The sequence below is a fragment of the Drosophila takahashii genome, chromosome X (assembly GCF_030179915.1).
Source record: "Drosophila takahashii strain IR98-3 E-12201 chromosome X, DtakHiC1v2, whole genome shotgun sequence".
NCBI classification, from domain to species: domain Eukaryota; kingdom Metazoa; phylum Arthropoda; class Insecta; order Diptera; family Drosophilidae; genus Drosophila; species Drosophila takahashii.
In genome coordinates, this window is record NC_091683.1 from 7,413,526 (window position 1) to 7,427,875 (window position 14,350).

A 14,350-nucleotide genomic window follows, 5' to 3' on the forward strand; every position below is an offset into this window, starting at 1 on the left:
TTCTGAGCAGGTCAATCTTCACTGAAATTTGTTTATTTTATCGATTTAAGGCCTTTAAAAGGGGTTTTTAAATATATACCCCACTTTTCTGCCAGTCAATCTTCCCTGAAATTGGGTTATTTTATCGATTTAAGGCCTTAAAAAAGGTTTTTAAGGGTTTTTAAATTATACCTCCTTTAATTTCCCTTATTTTTCCGCCCAGGTGGCGCCACTATCCCCTGGCCCTGCCATCGATAGAACTAGTTCGATAGTCGATACCTTACTATCGCCTTGGGATGTAAACAAAGTTATCACTTTGAATTTCTGGCGAGGATCATGCCGCATCCCACCTACGTGATCCTGGGCTCCGGCGGCCACACCGCCGAGATGTGCCGTCTCGCCCGGGCGCTGCTCCAGCCGGCGGACAACCAGCGGGCGGAGGAATACCACCCTGTGCGCCTAATCCTCGCCAGCAGCGATTCCACATCGGAGCGGCAGTTCAGGGAGGCCCTGCCGGAGGTGGCTTCGCGGGCGGAGTGCATCCGCGTGCCCCGCAGCCGCAGCGTTGGCCAATCCTGGCTGAGCACCCTGTTCACCGCCCTGTGGTCGCTCCTCTTCAGTTGCTACCTCGTTTGGCGCGACCGCCCGCAGTTGATCCTGTGCAATGGACCCGGCACCTGTGTGCCCTTCTGCTATGCCGCCTGGATGTGGCGCCTCCTGGGCCGCCTGCCCGCCCACTCGAGGATTGTTTTCGTGGAGAGCTTCTGTCGCGTGGAGACGCTTTCGCTGAGTGGAAGGCTGCTCCTGCCGCTGGCCGATCTCTTCGTGGTCCACTGGCCGCAGCTGGCGGAGCGCTATGAGGAGAGGCGGAATCTACGCTATTTCGGTCGCATTTTGTAACATTATTTAATCAGTTAGAAAACAAAGAATGATAAATTTAACTTTCTAACGCCTCTTCTTGCAAATGGAGCGGTGCGCCTCCAGCTGGTGGCCCATCAGCTCCTGGCCGCACTTGGGGCAGCCGACGGTCTGCTTGAAGAGATTGCGCTGGCGGCGCTGGCGTGGCGTTAGCTCATCCTCGCTGGAGGAGGAGCTCAAATTCAGTTTGGCTATCTCATTTTCGGTGTAGCCGCAGTTGCGCAGGGTTTGCTTGGAGGAGGAGGAGCTCTTCCTGGAGGCTTTAGACTCCTCTGGCTTCTTCTTATTAAACGACGGCGGCTCCACACGCACGGTGATGGTGCAGCCCTCGAAATGATTGCCCAACTCGGTGCGCTTCATCTTCTCGAAGCAAATGGGACAGGAGACAATGTCGTTGTCCACATTGCTCGAGTATCCGCGCGATCCGCTCGGCTGCACGGAGTTCTCCAGCTGGAACTCCTCGAGCAGCGTGTCCTGGCCAAAGAGATCATCTAAAATCGACTGATCGGCCAGCTCGGTGGCCGCCGTGAGGCTATCGTCATTTTCATCGTACTCGTCGTCGATCATGAGGATCTCGTCCTCGGAGTAAATGGCCTCGTCCTCCATCACCTCGCGCTTGATGCTCTGCGTGCGCTCCTGGCTGCTCATGGTGTTTCTGGCCCTGATCTTTGGCTTCTCCTGCTCCTCATCGCTATCATCGCTATTCAGCAGGTTAATCATGGGCGTGGGCACGTCCCTGACCATCACATCCTCGTCGTACGACTCCCAGGTGGTTATTCCCTCATCCTCGGAGCCGCGACGTCGCTTTTGGTTGGTGGATTTACCTCCTTCGAAGCGCTCCAGGCGAATCTTGCGTAGTTGCGAGGGATCGGGACTCTCATCGCCGGTTATATCGATCACCTCGCTGGCGCCACCCACGCTGTAGCCTGCTCCGCTCATCTGGGAGGAGGAGGAGGATCCTCTGCCTGCTTCGCCACTCTTGCTGAGATCGCCGAAGCTCATGATGTTGGCACCACGCGACTTGGAGGAGCCCTTAATGCGTTCCATAAACCAGGCTGGTGGCCCTCTGCCCTCCATATTGTCCAGCAAAGCCTCGCCAGTCGCTGGCTTCTTAGCTGGCGGCCCTTTGCCCTCCAGATTGTCCGGCTTCTTGGCTGCCGGTGGCCTATCCAGCCAATTGCGCATGGAGGAAGCCTCAGCGGGCAGCTTCTTCTCCTTCTTGGCGGGTTTGGGTGGTTTTGCAGGCTCCCCCAGCTTCATGAAGGTGCCGCCGCACTCCCGCTGATGCTTCGCCCACCACTGGTCATTTGGACCAGGTGCCCGGTTGCTCGTGCGCTTTACATAGCCCTGAAAGGGCGTGCGATTCTGACAGATGCCCGTGCAGCGCCAAATGTGCGTCTTATAAGCGTTCACCTCGTCGTGGAAGGAGTGATAGACGGTGATATTGGTCCCAGCCACCTTGTTGATCGTCTCCATGATGCGCTTGAACATGGGACCATGGCCGCCGTTGCCCTCGCGAATGTTGAGCACAAAGCAATAGGCGTGGATCATCTCGTGCTGGGAATTTAAAGGGTTTATATGAGGATATTAACTATATATTAAGTATATATTACCAGCAGCGTCTCCACGAGATCCTTGCGCGGACGCAACTTAAGCAGCGGCTCGCTCAGCCGAATGGTCACCTCCTTGACATAACGATTGCCCCGCTGGTAGCAAATTCCCGCGCAGGAGTACATCTTCTTGCTCCATTCGAGGGCCACGGCGCCCAGACGCTTCTGGAAGAACTTATCGTCGAAGCGCAGGAACATGGCAAAGATATCGGGCGTGGGATCGACCAGCTCCCACTGCGGATGCACCAGATTCTGCGTCTGATTGAGATAATCATCGTAGGTGGACTGCAAAGCGTATGGTGGCTCCTTGCCCGCTCCACCGCGATTTTTGCTCGTAGTTTTCTTATTGTTGCTCATTGTGCTCTGCTTCTGGATTGGAATGATTGGGATTAAATGATTGAATGACAGGAATGACAGGAAAACCAGGGCACTCACCGATTTGGAATGATTTTGACTTTTGTTCGAGGGATAGACAAACTGAAAGCTGCTGTCTAAATCGCCAGGCGCCGCCTGCTGCGCCGCTGCCTCCTCGTCGTCGGATGCGTTGAGCAGCGCCTGTATCTTGAGGGCCAGCTGGTGGTCCGATTCCTGGCGAGAGTAGGAATAGCTTAACCAGGAGAAGATTACCCAGGATTTACCACTCACTTTGTTAGTGTTCTCCCCACTTGGTGGAGAGTTTCTGGGCTCCTCCTCCTCGTTCAGCTGGGCGTGCAGCATCAGGGCAAACAGGTAGTCGTCGCCTTCGGCCATCGTGGATAATGGATGATGCCTAGCCTAATCTCGGCCAGAAATAAGACGCAGATCGAGGTGAAAATCAAAAGAAACCAATTTCTTCGCGCTTAGAGGTGGGAATCGATGTTTCGATACTTGGCGCGCCTAGTGTGACCAGCTTCTTTTTCAGGGTTAAATATTTGCTATCGATATATTTGAAGAGCACCTATCGAACCGCGTTGCCTTCTCTATATATTGAATTACAAATAAATAAATAAATAGATAACGTGATTTGGTTCAATTATCAGAATCTATTGCTTATTTAAGCATATTAAACTCAATTTTAATTCGTTTTGGCCCGCAAATTGGTCAATTTTACTAAACTTTATGAATGAATTACAAATAAATATTTCTAAAGAAATAAATAGAAACTTTTAAAAACTTGCTTACTATCTTAAATAACGTGATTTGGTTCAATTATCAGAATATATAATAAACTCAATTTTAATTAGCTTTGGCCCGCATATTGGTGAATTTTACTTAACTTTAAACATATTTTTACTGTTTTAATAGGTTTAAAGGTTTCAATATTTAATACAAAAAAATTAATGCTCAAAGTCCATCTCTAGTTGCAACGCTTTTTTTTCAAAAAAAATATCGCTTTGAATTCTGGGAAACAAATCTCTGCGCATGCGCCACAGTTTAGCGGAATTAAGGCTTTCGAGATAAAACAGGAAGCCTGCAGAAAACACCAGAGTCAATTCTTGGCAGCTTCCCACACAAACTATTCCACATTATTCAATTCAAATTCAAATCCAGCGTGGTTTTAGGGAGGGGAGAAGGTGCGATCCCAAAAGCTATTCGGTTCGCCAAAATCCATGCATCGATATCGCATTATCCTAACGGTATCGATGCTGCATAGTCGACTTGCTTGTCATCTCTGGAGTTATTCCGTCCTTTCCTTCTTTTCCGTTTCCGGGAAAACGTCGTCGGACCAGCGGAGTGCAAAAAAAAAAGATTTCCAAGTCGGGACAAAAAAAAACCCCAGTGAATTAAAAATGAAGTACGTTAGCAAGCGCCAAAGAAAGCGACAGAATGGTGTGCAGTTCTCGTCCGAAAGCGATACGAATAGCTCGGAGTCGGAGATCCAGAAGAAAGTGGCCCGAAAACCAAAAGTGAGGCAGACTCCGAAGAATACGGCCGTGAGTGAAACTTACTCTATAACTTAATTTTTTTTTCTATAAACCCACTACTAACATTCTTCTCAGGTTGCCGCCACAAATTATTACAAGATTCCAATAATTGCACCGGCCGGTAAGTCATTATCAGTATCATCTGTCTCCTCCAATCCCATGGGGCTCGTATGTCCGGCGTCATAAACAAATGCCCACCGAATGTATAAACAAATTGGGGGCCCCCATTCAGAAAATAACACTGGGGGAATTCGATGTGCTGACCGTAGAATTGCTAGCCATAACAAAAATCCAGTTAGGAACCACAACAAACCTGGAGAATCTGCTGGAGAAAACACGAAAACGCAGAAAAAAAAGCTCACATGCCGAATTTTTTGCCAATTTTACCGGCCGGCTTCTGTTCTCTTCTCTCCCTCCTTCTAGCCATCTCGCTCTTTCTACCGGCTAGTGTTGGTAAAGAAACATGCTTTTTGCATCAAGGAATGCAACAACAACAACAAAAAAATGCCAGTCATTTTTCATTGACTTTACCAACATTGTCTCGGATTTTTTCTGCAGTTCTATTTAAACCAGTGCACAATCAAATATTTTTATAACGATTCTTTCCTTTAAAAAAAATATTATAAATATATTTCATATCTAAAAGCAAGTGTAATTTGTGACAAGTGTGAAAATGGCGAACTTATGAAGAAAAAGAAGAGCCCTCTTTCTATCATAACCACGTTTTTGAATATATGGTTGTCCCTTTCTTTCTCCTTTTTTTTTTTGTTTTTTATCCCAGTTATTTTCGGTAATAAAAATATTTTTTATAGATTATCTTATTTATTTTGTAACCTAAAACTTTATATAAGCTTTTAATTCCCATTACTTATCCATAAAAGTGCTAATATAAAGTGATTAATCTAAATTATTATTATTTATCCCAGTTATTTTCGGTAATAAAAATAATAAATATATTATTTATTGTGTAACCTTAAACTTTACCTAACATTTTTTTCATTTTTACTAAATACCTTTTCCATATATTTTTTGTTTAATTCCCATTACTTATGCTCAAAAGTGCTAATATAAAGTGATTAATCTGAATTATACGAACTAAATACAGAGCTTTTATATTAAATATTTGTGTCTATAATTTTTATAGATTAAAGTATTCTATTTGAAAACTAAACTTTTATCTCTCTTTCTATTTTTACTAAATATTTTTAACAACTCTGAATTTATGGAAAATGCTTTTATAAAATAAAAGAATTCTTTATAATTTATTAGAACTTAAGAACTGAATGGGAATTTTTCGGGATATAATTTAATATATATATATCTTTTATCAGAAAATCGTCGTAACAGTCACAGCAGCTCAACCAGCAGCAGCGGATCAGGAGGATCGGGAGGATCAGGATCCAGTGGCTCCACCATGAACAGATACACCAGCAGCAGTTTGAGCAGCAGCCACTCGGGATCCGTGGAGCGCCGTCCCTCGATCTATCACTACCAGAATGCCCAGACCTTAACTTTAGCCAGTTTCATCAAACCGGGGCTCTTCAAGTCGAATTCTTCTGGTAAAGCGAGCAAATCTTCAGTCAAGTCTTCGGGGAAACCCAGCAATTCCAAGGCCAGTTCCTCATCGGTCTGCGTGGGCTCTCCATCAAAGACCCCCTCCATTGATCCCGAGGAGAATTCCTCCGACGACCTATTGATCTCTAGTCCACAAGAGCCCAAGCGCACCTCGGTTTTAACGCTGGACTTGGGTCCCCTGATGATGGACTTGGATGACTGGGACCTGCCATATCCCTCGTGGCGGAATCCCCTGAATTTGTCCATTCTGGCTCCACCAACCGAACCGGAACAAACCGATGAGAAGCGTCCACTGAATCCCATTGGTTATGAGATCATGATGCTGCGAAAGTTGGAGGCCATGCTGAAGCAACAGATCAACGATGAGGTGGCCAAACTGGTGGCCAAAATGGAAACCATGCGGTTCCTTTGGAAGGGCATTGTGTCCGGCCAGAATATTTGGGAATATAAGCCAGAAGAATTGGTCAAACCAGAGAGCGAGGAGAACAAATCAGTGGAGTTAAGAAGCCAACGTAATAATATACCCAATAATCGAGCCAAAAATCAGCCCAAGCTTGCTAGGAGCAATTACTATGGCTATCCTTTGGTCTGCGTTCCTGGCTATTGGATCTATCCCATGCAGCAGGGCTACTGGTACTCCTACTGGCCACAGCAGCATAACTGGTGGGATAATATGGGCTTTGTGAATTCGCTGGCCAAAATGGATATGTTCTTGGTCAACCTCTCGCCCATGGAGATCCATGCCGCCCAAATGTACGCCATTCACGGGGAGGCCTTCTTCGAGACGCCGCAGGGCAAGTGCTACAAGGAGGAGTCCAGGACTCCGGCGGCCTTGGTTCAGTACTATCCACCACCGAATGGCCATCATCAGGTGAACGGCGGAAGAGCCAACAAATCCCAGCCCAAGCGGAACCAGGCGGAACAGCAGGTGAGTTCCAGATATTCATAATCATATAATATTTCATATATTTTTTAATTTCTTTAAAATGTTTTCTTTATTATTATAAATTATAAATTATAAGATTTTAGAGTTTTAATGTATATATGTTTTTTTTTTTAATTTTCATACATTTTTGTTGTTTTTGAATGGGCTTTTAAGTTATAAGATTTAAGAGTTTTAATATACACTTTTTTATCAATTGCCACATATACCTATTTTATTTATTTTAAAATGATTTAAAAATAATACGATTTTATATGATTCTTTTCTTTCAATTGCCACATATTTCTTTTTACTTTCAAAAGAGTTCTAAATGATACTCAAATTTACTGTGTTCAATTTTTTAGATATTTTTTATTTACGATTTGAGAATTTTTTAATGTATCATATCATATATTTTTTATTTACTTTAATATGTTTTTTTAAATTATTATAAATTATAAGATTTTAGGGTTCCAATGTATAACTTTTGTTTTGGTATTTTCATCATGTTTTTGTTATTTTTGAATAATAAAATTTAATAGATTTAATGTACACTTTTTTATCAATTGTTAGAATTTTTTTCTTTGTTCTATCTAAAATTTATCCCACATATAAATCTCTTGTACTTTCTTTTACTACAGCCAATGCGAAAGTCAGGATCTGGAAATAATGGATCTCGTCCAGGAGGATCTGGATCTGGATCTGGATCTGCATCTGTATCTGGAAATGGTCAAAAAGAAGTGGGGAGCGCTCGTAAGGCAAGTCGCGGTGCACAGGGTTCAAGTAAGAACAGCATTTCGGGTGATTACCTCCAAAATTCTAAATACGCTTTTATTTTATTGGCTTGTTGAAGTATTTTTGAAAATAGATTTTCCTTAAAATCAATTTACCTTAAAACCAAAAAATTATTGGTCTTGATAGTATTATATTATTGTAGTTTGTACTTTAAGTAATTGTTTGTTTTATAAAAAGAATATATATTAGAATATAGATTAGATAATTAGAAAATTTAGTTTTAGAAGGCAAATCCAGTGCAAATAGTACTTTAATCGACTGTGCCAACAATATTATTAATATTTAATTATTATATTTTCCACAGAAGATCATAAGTCTGGAGTCAACAAGCAGAGGAATCGTAAGAGTGGCTGGTGGATCGTCGAAAGTGACTCTGATGATTAGTGCTACTGCTCCCCGTCAGCAGAACAAAAATGAAGAGGATCTCACCTTTAATGCTAGTAATTTCCCACCGCTGCCAGTCCCTTTCAAGAAGCACAGGCACATATAACTAATCAAAGCTGAAAAAAGGAGATTTTCAGAGCCAAAAATCATATAATTTTTATTTTTTGTCTTCCATTTTTTGTATAACACGCTAACAAATCAAAACTAATATTTTATATAACAGAAAACTTATGTTAAAATGTAAAAAAAACTCATCCACACTTATTCTTCCAATAATACCAAATAAAACTAATATTTTCAATACTAACTTGACACCCATCATTTGTAGTGGTTGTTGTAGATTTAGTTTTTCCAAATATTTACTAATCACCAACGAATTTGAGGGCTAAAACATATTTTTGCTTCTTTTTTCGTATTCATTTGTGATAAATAGCAATAATAACTCTATTAGTAATAAGAAATAATAAGATCTGAATTATTATGAATAATTCTTTAAAACTGCATGTTAAAAAATGAATAATATACATTAATTCCGTAGTAGAGCTATAAGCCTTTCAGAAGAATACGGAAATCAAAGTTTATTATATTTTTTTTATGTTTTTTTAATGGTTTTTTATTACACATTTATATAACAATAAATTTATAAAAAAAAATAAAATATAATAAAAAAAATTTGTCACCATGAATTTTTAACTTCATTTAATATGCATTTGAAATTTCCAAAAATAAATTCCTAGGGGTATTCCCCAGAAAGAACCGTTAGCTTGGCGTCGATATGCGCAATATATCGATGTGCAAATATCGATGACAAAACTAACTATCGATGTTTCCAAAATGTATAGGAATCGACGTTCGGCCACCTCTAGCAATTGATTACCTATTTTTTTTTTGGACGAAGTCGGGCGCTAAAAATTCACATTTTTGGCATTAAACAATGGAGGCCCTGGTGAATTATAGTAGCGAGGACGACCAGGAGGATGCTGGCTACCAGATACGGGTAAATATAGCCCCTCCGCAAGGCCGGAAGCAGCTGAAAACCAAAAAAAGAATCCGTTCTCAACGGCAGAGCGCATTTTGTGTACACATTTCCATCATTTTTTTTCTTCTTCATTTTGCCCTTCTGCGTGTTTCTGCGTGTGTGTGTGTGTGAGTGCGAATGCGTGAAAAATAGATAACTGATCACCCAAAAAAAAAACAACTCATTAACCCTCTAATTTAGTTCAAGTATCCTAGTGCTTTAGTAAAATAATGCGAATTTGCTGTTTCTGAATAGTTGCAAAATTCCCCTAGGCACCACAACAACAACAACAACTGCAGCAGTCGCCGCATGCTAAAGCAGCAGCAGCAACAACAACTACTAGTAACTTCCTAAAGCAGAGGAACAACAACAATAACGATGACTACAACTACAACAACAGTCCGAGGGAGAAGGACCATCGGAACAGAGAGCGGGAGAGGGAAAGGGAGCGGGAGAGGACGAAGCGACGCCATCACACCCACACTCCCACTCCTCCGCTGCCGACGTCGCAGCAGCAGAATCACAGGAGCAGCAGCAGAGGCCGCATCGATGAGGATGAGGTAAAGAATTGCCGTTGCACCAAATCGATATATTCTCTATATACCATATGCTCTATATACATGTATGTGTGTATGTCTCTGGGTTGGAGCGGATGCGATTGCAAATGCGGATGCGAATGCGGATCTTCCATGTGCCAAACGGCACTTACAGTGGCGGGCAGAATAATAGCAATCAATAATGCAGCCTTGTTCTCAATTTCTCTGAATTACAAAGAAATCAAGGTCAGGTAGCTTTAATAACCAGCCAGGATATTTAAATTAAAGATTTTTTAATAATGAATTAAAAATGCTAAAAATTATACCATTATTCCTTGGCCAAGGAATTTACAGATTTATTTAAAAAGAAAGTTAAGGGTTTTTAAGCAGATATGTTGTTAAGAACAAAAAGTAATTAGGGCAATATTAAATGTTCAGAAATTAAATGGGTATTGTAAGCATTTTAGCGAAGCACAGTTAATCAATAGTAGGTCAATATAAAATACCTACAGAAAGTTATTGTATACTTTAAATTAGGTTCCTTACCAATCTCAATTTGTCTGACCAATATTTTTAACTCTAAATTGTTTCCAACGAATTGAAAAGTTGCGTGCAGGATTTATTGATTTTCAACAAAGTTCACGGGGTCATGCCTGCAGGACCTTGTTTTGTACAAAATATTTTATACATTACCCACATATTTATATTTATATATTTTATACCAAATTAAGGGACCCAATTTAAGTTGTAATATTATAAGACAGAAAGTTAGATATCCCTAATTTTTTAGTTGCAATGCTGATTTTTCTAGAATTATTAGATTAGATACCTGAAAAATGTATAATTCTTCTTAAGGCGCTATTATTTTGTCAGCTGCTGTACCTTAGCCTCCTGTAATGTTCATACTACCAATATCGATCTGAACGATCGGCGACATGCGCTCCAACCCTCATCAAAAGAAAAAATTGTGTAAATTTAGCCACTGCCAGCTTTTTATGAAAACAAAAAAAAAAAGAACATCCAAATTTCTGTTTCTGTCGGTCTGCTTCCGATTACACACTTTGTTGTTGTTGTTTGGCCAGCTTAGTTAAGTTTACAAACTTTATATGCCAATTAATATTTAAATGACTAAACTCTACCATTTTATTATCGTTGTTGTTGTTGTTACGTAAACGAAACCAAATCCAAATCAAAACTGAAACCAAATGAAAAACCATTTTCAAAACCAAAAAAAAACAAGAATAAAAACCATGACCAACGACCATTGACGATAACCCCGATCGTAGTAATCGCTCGATAACCAAATAGCTACCTCGATAATGCGACAATCGATCAGATTTGTAAAGACTATATACATACATATGTAGTCTTGTGTGCGACCTTGTGGCTGTGGTGGTGGTGGTGGGTGTGTGTGACCCACCGAAAGAAAAGCAAAAGAAAGAAAGCAAAAAAAAAAACCAACATATTTTTCAGGACACACTCACCACACACACGCCCGCACACACACACACACACCCACTCACTGGTGGCGAGAGAGAGAGAGAGAGAAAGCGAAAGCGAAAGAAAGAGAAAGAGAGATCAAGCCGCACGAAAGTGAGTATAAAAAAGCGATCAATTAGAACTTAACAACTCTCTAAGCAATCTAGGCAAAAATCCCTGGAAAAAGGACCTCAGGCCCCAGCTGGTGGCCCACAGCCCATCCTCTTTTGTTCCCAGCATCTAGCATCTAGTAACTAGCATCTAGCATCTAGCATCTAGATCTAGATCAGATCCTTTAGCCGCCAGCGCATATTCGTTGATTCGCTCTAATGTAATTCTCCTCGCTGGGCTCTGGCTTCTTTTCGTTGCAGGAACCGCAGCCCAGTAGCCGCCACCGCCAGGAGCGGGACAAGGACAGGGAACGGGAGCGGGAGCGAAACAGCGAGCGGGAGCGGGACAGGGACAAGGACAAGGACAAAGACAAGGATCGCGAGCGGGAGAAGCGCGACAAAGGACGCGACAAGGATCACAGCAAGGTGAGTGGAAATCCTTGAAAATCCCAAGTAATTGTTAGTACATCAAATTTGGGTTATCCCGAATGAAAATCAACATATTTGTCCTTAAAAGTTAAAATCTATTTTTATAAAAAGGAGAAAAGAACCGTTGTCTTATATATAAAGCTTGAAAATTATCGATATTTTCGATATTTTTACCATACTGATTTGATAATATTGATGTTTTGAAGAGAAAACACATACATATCCATATTTTTTAAAGCTCTACCTATAAAGTGTATAATTTTGTTTATAACTAATTTAAAATTATATTTTATATTCGTGATACAAAATCTAAGAAAATACTTGATCTTAAAAATTTGTTCAAATTTGATTTGTTTGATAGGTATCCGAAAATCCCTGAAGAAGAAATAGCAATCTCTGGCAAAATTTCTTTAATATTTTTTGGAAATTAATTTGATAATTTATACCAAAATTAAGTAATCCCAAAAAAATATTTCTTGGACATTAATAAATTATTTTATTTTGATGTTTTAAATGCCAAAAAAAAAATAATAAAAAAATTGAAAATATTTAAAATTCACGATTTATATCCCTTTGCAATAAACCGAAACTAAATGCTTTCTTTTCTACTTTCCAGGGCGATCATCGCCACCATCGTACCAAAGACGGCAACAGCCACAGGGAGCGCGAAAGGGAACGCGATCGGGAGCGGGAGAGGGAGCGAGATCGCGACAAGGATCGCGACCGCAGGCGTTCGGAGAAGAGCAGCCGCCACCACGGCAAGGAGCGCCACCATCATCACAACAACTCCTCTTCCTCCTCGTCAGCCGCCGCAGCAGCAGTTGCAGCAGTGGTGAATGCAGCAGCCGGACGTCGGTCCTACGATGATCGCAGTCGTCGTCGCCGGGATTCCCGATCCCGTTCCCGCACGCCCACTGGAACGCCACCAACTGCCGCTCCTCGTTGTCGCCAGCAGCAGTCGCGCAAATACCGCGAACGCGACTCCAGCAGTCGCTCCCGATCGCCGAGGGAGGAGCAGCGCGGGGGAGCTCATCAGCTGCTCGGCAAATCCAGCGGATCATCGGCTACCACAGCAGCAGCAGCGGCTGCAGCGGCCGCTCTGGCAGCCGCCAATGCAGCAGCCGTGGCCATGGCGGCATCTGGAGGATCCGGAGGAGGAGGAGGCCTCCTGCCGACACCCAATTACGCACCCAAGATACCCTCGCTGATGTCCCTGGAGCTGAGCACACCGGCGGTAGCCGCCGCACCCGCTTTAGAACCCATTCAGCTGCCCAGTTACTACAATCCGGGCATCATCAATGCCAACCGCTATGCGGAGCAGCAGCAGAAGCGCAAGCTGCTGTGGGGATCCAAGAAGAGCGAGGACTCGGCGAACAAGTGGGGCAATGCCCACTTCTCGCAGGATTCGGACGGCAAGGTGGCCTCCAAGTTTATGCGGCTGATGGGGATCAAGAATGCCGAAGGCGCTGGTGGTGGAGGAGGTGGTGGTGACCATGTGGAGGCCAGCAATGGGAGTGCAGCCGGCGATGGAGGAGGAGGAGCAGCTAGAGAAGGAGCTGCATCCGCTTCGTCGTCCGCCTCGGGCGCTGCGAAGGTGCCCACGGATGTGCAGCAGCGACAGCGCATGTTCTCCAACATGGAGCAGCAGTACGAGATGGCGCGAGCCGCCACTCACACGATGCGCGGCGTGGGCCTCGGTTTCGGCTCCCAGCCACGCACTTTCTAGAGGGGATCATCGGCGGAAAAGAAGACGTAGGGGCGATTCCCTCTACAACCAGGCTGTAAATACCATGCCACCCACTCAACTCATTAGTCATGTCAAGATGTTTCTCCTCAACCACTTTTTGTTTGTGTTGAGCAAATGTTTTTTTGATTTCAAATAAACGTTGCAACCGAATTTATCAAGCGGAGTGGCTTTCTTTTTACCATTTACATTGGGAATATATGAATTTGGGCATTTAAGTGATAAGAATTGCGGAAAAAAAGTTTATATTGAAATCAACGGTTTTCTTTGACAGAAAGATGACAGCTCATAAGTGTCAACATGGCAGTTTTGACTGTTTTGACAGAAATCATCGCACTTTGACAGCTTTCTTAGAAAAAAGGGTTTTGCAAATTGGTTACAACTGGTAATTAAAAAGGAAAATAAAAACGCTAAATTGTAATGATATTCCTAAAAGTTAAAATAAAAATAAATCCAATCCAAATCCATGATGAAAGCTCTATATATAACATCGTTAATATCCAAGAAATCTCTTGTCAATGCACTTTGGGAAAAAAGGCATAAACTCTATGTTTAAAGATAAGGCCTTAAAGATTATAGATAAATACAAATAGAAATTTTCTTAAAAAACTTTAAAAAATTAGCGCGCCTCTTTATTCGAGATGAGCACGTTAATCGATAGACTTTAATCGGCTGCAACAAGTTATCGGTGGCCAGTAAAATTGTTTTTTAATTGTTTTAATAAATTTAACCATTTTAGCATTAAAAAAAATGAGTAACGTTTAATTTTTCCATTTATGCCAAAAAAAATGACTTTTTCCCATAGTGCAATGATTAAAAGGTCAACTTAAAAACTTTAAAAATGTAAAGGCATTAATTAAATAAATTAATAAAATAAACAAATTAAATCTGACTGATTTAATTTAAACGAAAGTAAACAGTAAAGAAAGTATCGCCCCGGCTTGCCT

General features: G+C 42.1%; 4 protein-coding genes across 9 annotated transcripts; 3 read left to right on the plus strand and 1 right to left on the minus strand.

Annotated features, from left to right (window-relative positions):
- The first annotated feature begins 264 nt into the window (after positions 1–264).
- Positions 265–917, plus strand: Alg14 (ALG14, UDP-N-acetylglucosaminyltransferase subunit). Its single transcript, XM_017136850.3, has one exon. It carries the CDS (start codon positions 316–318, stop codon positions 877–879), a length of 564 nt encoding a protein of 187 aa, XP_016992339.2. The 5' UTR covers positions 265–315; the 3' UTR covers positions 880–917.
- Positions 872–3,372, minus strand: mh (maternal haploid). 3 transcript variants are annotated; one of them, XM_070218706.1, is made up of 4 exons: positions 3,153–3,372; positions 2,943–3,095; positions 2,511–2,870; positions 872–2,454 (listed from the first exon to the last, which is right to left on the minus strand). In XM_070218706.1, exons 1-4 carry the CDS (start codon positions 3,255–3,257, stop codon positions 925–927), a joined length of 2,148 nt encoding a protein of 715 aa, XP_070074807.1. In that variant the 5' UTR covers positions 3,258–3,372; the 3' UTR covers positions 872–924. The 3 variants fall into 3 exon arrangements, with proteins under 3 accessions (XP_070074807.1, XP_070074806.1, XP_070074805.1); XM_070218705.1 differs by having other exon boundaries at positions 2,511–2,873; XM_070218704.1 differs by having other exon boundaries at positions 2,511–2,876; positions 3,153–3,371.
- Positions 3,373–4,179: 807 nt separating this feature from the next.
- Positions 4,180–8,548, plus strand: LOC138913824 (uncharacterized). 3 transcript variants are annotated; one of them, XM_070218707.1, is made up of 5 exons: positions 4,180–4,420; positions 4,487–4,532; positions 5,743–6,914; positions 7,550–7,709; positions 8,008–8,548. In XM_070218707.1, the coding sequence occupies exons 1-5, from the start codon at positions 4,277–4,279 to the stop codon at positions 8,085–8,087; spliced, it is 1,602 nt and encodes a 533-aa protein (XP_070074808.1). In that variant the 5' UTR covers positions 4,180–4,276; the 3' UTR covers positions 8,088–8,548. The 3 variants fall into 3 exon arrangements, with proteins under 3 accessions (XP_070074808.1, XP_070074809.1, XP_070074810.1); XM_070218708.1 differs by having other exon boundaries at positions 4,181–4,420; positions 7,550–7,691; positions 8,008–8,543; XM_070218709.1 differs by having other exon boundaries at positions 4,220–4,420; positions 7,550–7,666; positions 8,008–8,547.
- Positions 8,549–8,946: 398 nt separating this feature from the next.
- Positions 8,947–13,556, plus strand: LOC108054079 (arginine/serine-rich coiled-coil protein 2). Of its 2 annotated transcripts, XM_070218724.1 has the most exons (5): positions 8,947–9,084; positions 9,378–9,665; positions 11,115–11,234; positions 11,492–11,656; positions 12,276–13,556. In XM_070218724.1, the coding sequence occupies exons 1-5, from the start codon at positions 9,022–9,024 to the stop codon at positions 13,383–13,385; spliced, it is 1,746 nt and encodes a 581-aa protein (XP_070074825.1). In that variant the 5' UTR covers positions 8,947–9,021; the 3' UTR covers positions 13,386–13,556. The 2 variants fall into 2 exon arrangements, with proteins under 2 accessions (XP_070074825.1, XP_016992320.2); XM_017136831.3 differs by lacking the exon at positions 11,115–11,234.
- Positions 13,557–14,350: the final 794 nt, after the last annotated feature.

Bases quoted from the DNA above. Each gene is read 5' to 3' on its own strand.
- LOC108054079 (XM_070218724.1), top strand. From the start codon at position 9,022: ATGGAGGCCCTGGTGAATTATAGTAGCGAGGACGACCAGGAGGATGCT. The intron at 9,085-9,377 runs GTAAATATAGCC...AAATTCCCCTAG, and splicing joins ATGCTGGCTACCAGATACGG to GCACCACAACAACAACAACA. The intron at 9,666-11,114 runs GTAAAGAATTGC...CATATTTTTCAG, and splicing joins GCCGCATCGATGAGGATGAG to GACACACTCACCACACACAC.
- LOC138913824 (XM_070218709.1), top strand. From the start codon at position 4,277: ATGAAGTACGTTAGCAAGCGCCAAAGAAAGCGACAGAATGGTGTGCAG. The intron at 4,421-4,486 runs GTGAGTGAAACT...CATTCTTCTCAG, and splicing joins AGACTCCGAAGAATACGGCC to GTTGCCGCCACAAATTATTA. The intron at 7,667-8,007 runs GCAAGTCGCGGT...TATTTTCCACAG, and splicing joins AAGTGGGGAGCGCTCGTAAG to AAGATCATAAGTCTGGAGTC.
- mh (XM_070218704.1), bottom strand. From the start codon at position 3,257: ATGGCCGAAGGCGACGACTACCTGTTTGCCCTGATGCTGCACGCCCAG. The intron at 3,096-3,152 runs GTGAGTGGTAAA...TACTCTCGCCAG, and splicing joins GTGGGGAGAACACTAACAAA to GAATCGGACCACCAGCTGGC. The intron at 2,877-2,942 runs GTGAGTGCCCTG...ATTCCAATCCAG, and splicing joins GTCAAAATCATTCCAAATCG to AAGCAGAGCACAATGAGCAA.
- Alg14 (XM_017136850.3), top strand. From the start codon at position 316: ATGCCGCATCCCACCTACGTGATCCTGGGCTCCGGCGGCCACACCGCC.